The sequence below is a fragment of the Blastomyces gilchristii genome (assembly GCF_000003855.2).
Source record: "Blastomyces gilchristii SLH14081 genomic scaffold supercont1.9, whole genome shotgun sequence".
Lineage (NCBI taxonomy): Eukaryota > Fungi > Ascomycota > Eurotiomycetes > Onygenales > Ajellomycetaceae > Blastomyces > Blastomyces gilchristii.
Genome location: NW_003101674.1, coordinates 384,667 through 387,340, shown reverse-complemented (window position 1 = coordinate 387,340; position 2,674 = coordinate 384,667). Strand labels below are relative to the sequence as shown.

Below are 2,674 nucleotides of genomic sequence, written 5' to 3'. Positions count from 1 at the left end.
GAGCTGAATGAATGAGTGAATTGAAAGGTTGAAAGTCAATTATCAACTGATTATTACTGTATTGTGCGAGGTCAGGGTCATGATTATGTAATGAGGTCAAGTGGCGCACTTAGCGAGGTCAAGTTTTCTGTACACACGTACGCGGGCGTTGGGTGGTTGATTAACTACGTTACTAATCGAAGTTGAGCAAACAAATCAAACTATTCCCTGCTCTCTTCTCTCTTAAGGCTCAACCTTTCCCCGCAAAACCTCGAATTTTGAAGGGGACAAAGCAAACTTGAAGATTGAAACACAACATCTCATGCATGGATTTTACTGACATTGACCCCTCTGAGATAACATTTAAGCGAAAACTTTTCAGCTCAGAATTCTCAGAAATATTCCTTGTTCATATTCATAACAAGATATGTGTAATGAAAGTGGTCTGTGTATCCTTAGGCTTTTCAAAACAACAGTTCATTCTAACATTTGAAACAGCATCATGACAATGGGCCAGTCCAGCCCGCACCTCCTGAGCGCGAAACAAACCTTCACATCTGTGAATCAACTGCCTACAGACAACTAATGAAGCACAGCCTTTGCAACCGCGGAATTGTGCCTCAGTTCTATGAGACAATGAAACAGATGGACTTATCACACTATCAACCTCATCTGAAGATGTTTCTTAATGACAAGAATCCTCCTAGTGCCATCCTCTTGAAGTATATTCCAAAAATGAAGATGATCTATCCTCACAATTTTACAAAGGAGTGGGGAGAGGCTTTGATCTGTGGCATCCAAGAGATTCACAGAGCATTGATTCTGCATTGCGACGTCAAACCAAGGAACATGATGATTGTCAGGAATGACCCTGAAAGAGTGGTCTGATTGGACTTTGACAGAGCTCAGACCTATCACGCAGATAGCCTTACTGAGAGACAACAAGGATTTATTGAGGATGAAGAGCTAATGATGTCTCAACTTGCAGATTCACTAGTGAGTGTCTACTGTTTACAGCAACTTAGGTCATAGTCAAACACTAACCAGGACCATAACTTTCTTCTTACAGGAAGCTGATCATGCACGAGGCGAGATTGCTGAGACTTATCTCTACTATTGCACCTAGCCAATTTTCTCTGCATTGGGATAGGAATGCACTTGCGGAGATGGTGTGATAACCTTTCAGTACTGCAGTGTGAGGAATAGCATTCAATGATTGATGGAAATATTGGTAGATCATTGAAGGGGCCATAGTTTTTAAAAGTCCAAACCATGAACATAGGGTCTGGTGGCTCAGGATGGCGACTCTGTAATTTTATTTTTTTTTTTTAAAAAAAAAAAAAAAAAAAAACTTGGGCCTCGTTCCTATCAATATTTTCAACAATTTTGTGGCAGATTGTCTCCGTCGACATCGCTAAACATTGCCCTGGTGTGGCTGTTATCGTTTTCATCTTTGACTTGGCATCCAAACTCCGGGATGTGCTATAGAATCTGGTGAGGAGGGAAATTCGTTTGGGGACAGCATTCTGTGAGGATGCTGGGTATTTCCACTGCATCCGCTTGCATCACCCATACAAATGACCCGAATTCCCGCCCAAACACCCAAGTAGCCCGAAGGTTTTTTTGCGATTACCGGTCTCAGAGGGTCCATAACGTCCATTAAAAAGCTCCTGAAAACCAATATACCTTTGGACTGCGGCCACCTCTAGATATTTATTAGTGTTCAAACTTATTCCCATCTTTTTTCATGAAATATTTGCTGGGGCTTATATATCCTTGTGATCATCTAGCGATTTAGTAAGCTGTCTAAGTGGAGTGGACATTCTATTCAATTAGAGCTCAACTATCATCGCCTCAATGTAGGATCATATAACTTTTTTGGGCCTTGCGGCATTCCAACAATCTCATAAGTACACCCCGTATGACTTTCCAGAAAATCAATTTCTTCGTCAAAGATGCTATATTAAAAGACAAAACAAAGAGCAATTCATGCTATCAATACGCAGAATCTTTACTAGTTTACAGCATCTGAGTTATCCTGTGCTTGCTGAAGTGTTCCAATCATGTTCTGGGATAGGTTGAAATTTTGTTTCTTCCACCGTCCGCCGTCTAGAAAGAAAAGGCGCCGTAATCGGTTGACGCAAGGGATCAATGAGTCTTCGTAGTGGTCTTATTGTCGCTATCTGGAGCAGACCCCGCACGTCGCTTCCGGCCTGAACTGCTTGTGCTCATTGATTGATAAAAAGGGGTACGAGGATCTGGGAACTGAGCTGATGTGTCAGCATGAGTGCCAGCATGCTGCTAAAATTACATACATTCCTAAGATCAGACAAGTCAGGCCCGCCCCGCCTGGAGAGCTTTTTTATCTCCTTAAGGCTTTCAGGCTTGCAGCCGCTCAAGGGGTTGAGAGCAGCTAACTAGGTGGTTGATTAACTAACTTACATTAAAATCCCACACAGGAGTTTCAAACCACATTTGGTTCATGTTTGGCGTGTGGTCAGTGTTGGGGTCAAAATGCTTGTATGATCGAGGGCTGTTTGATGGATCTATCAGCGGTTTCTTATTCGAAAAATTGAGCGAGTTTGTGGTGGAGTGGTTGATCTGTGAGATGGATGTTGCTTGAACTTTTTTGTATCTTCTATTTTTATTGTATCTTCTATTTTTAACACTTTCTCAATCTTCTACTGTTATTTAT

At 41.7% G+C, this 2,674-nt stretch overlaps 1 protein-coding gene across 1 annotated transcript; it reads left to right on the top strand.

The window, feature by feature from the left end:
- The first annotated feature begins 233 nt into the window (after window positions 1–233).
- On the top strand, window positions 234–1,879 carry BDBG_17128 (uncharacterized protein). The gene is made up of 3 exons (XM_031724914.1): window positions 234–422; window positions 478–975; window positions 1,049–1,879. Exons 1-2 carry the CDS (start codon window positions 306–308, stop codon window positions 865–867), a joined length of 507 nt encoding a protein of 168 aa, XP_031578534.1. The 5' UTR covers window positions 234–305; the 3' UTR covers window positions 868–975; window positions 1,049–1,879.
- Window positions 1,880–2,674: the final 795 nt, after the last annotated feature.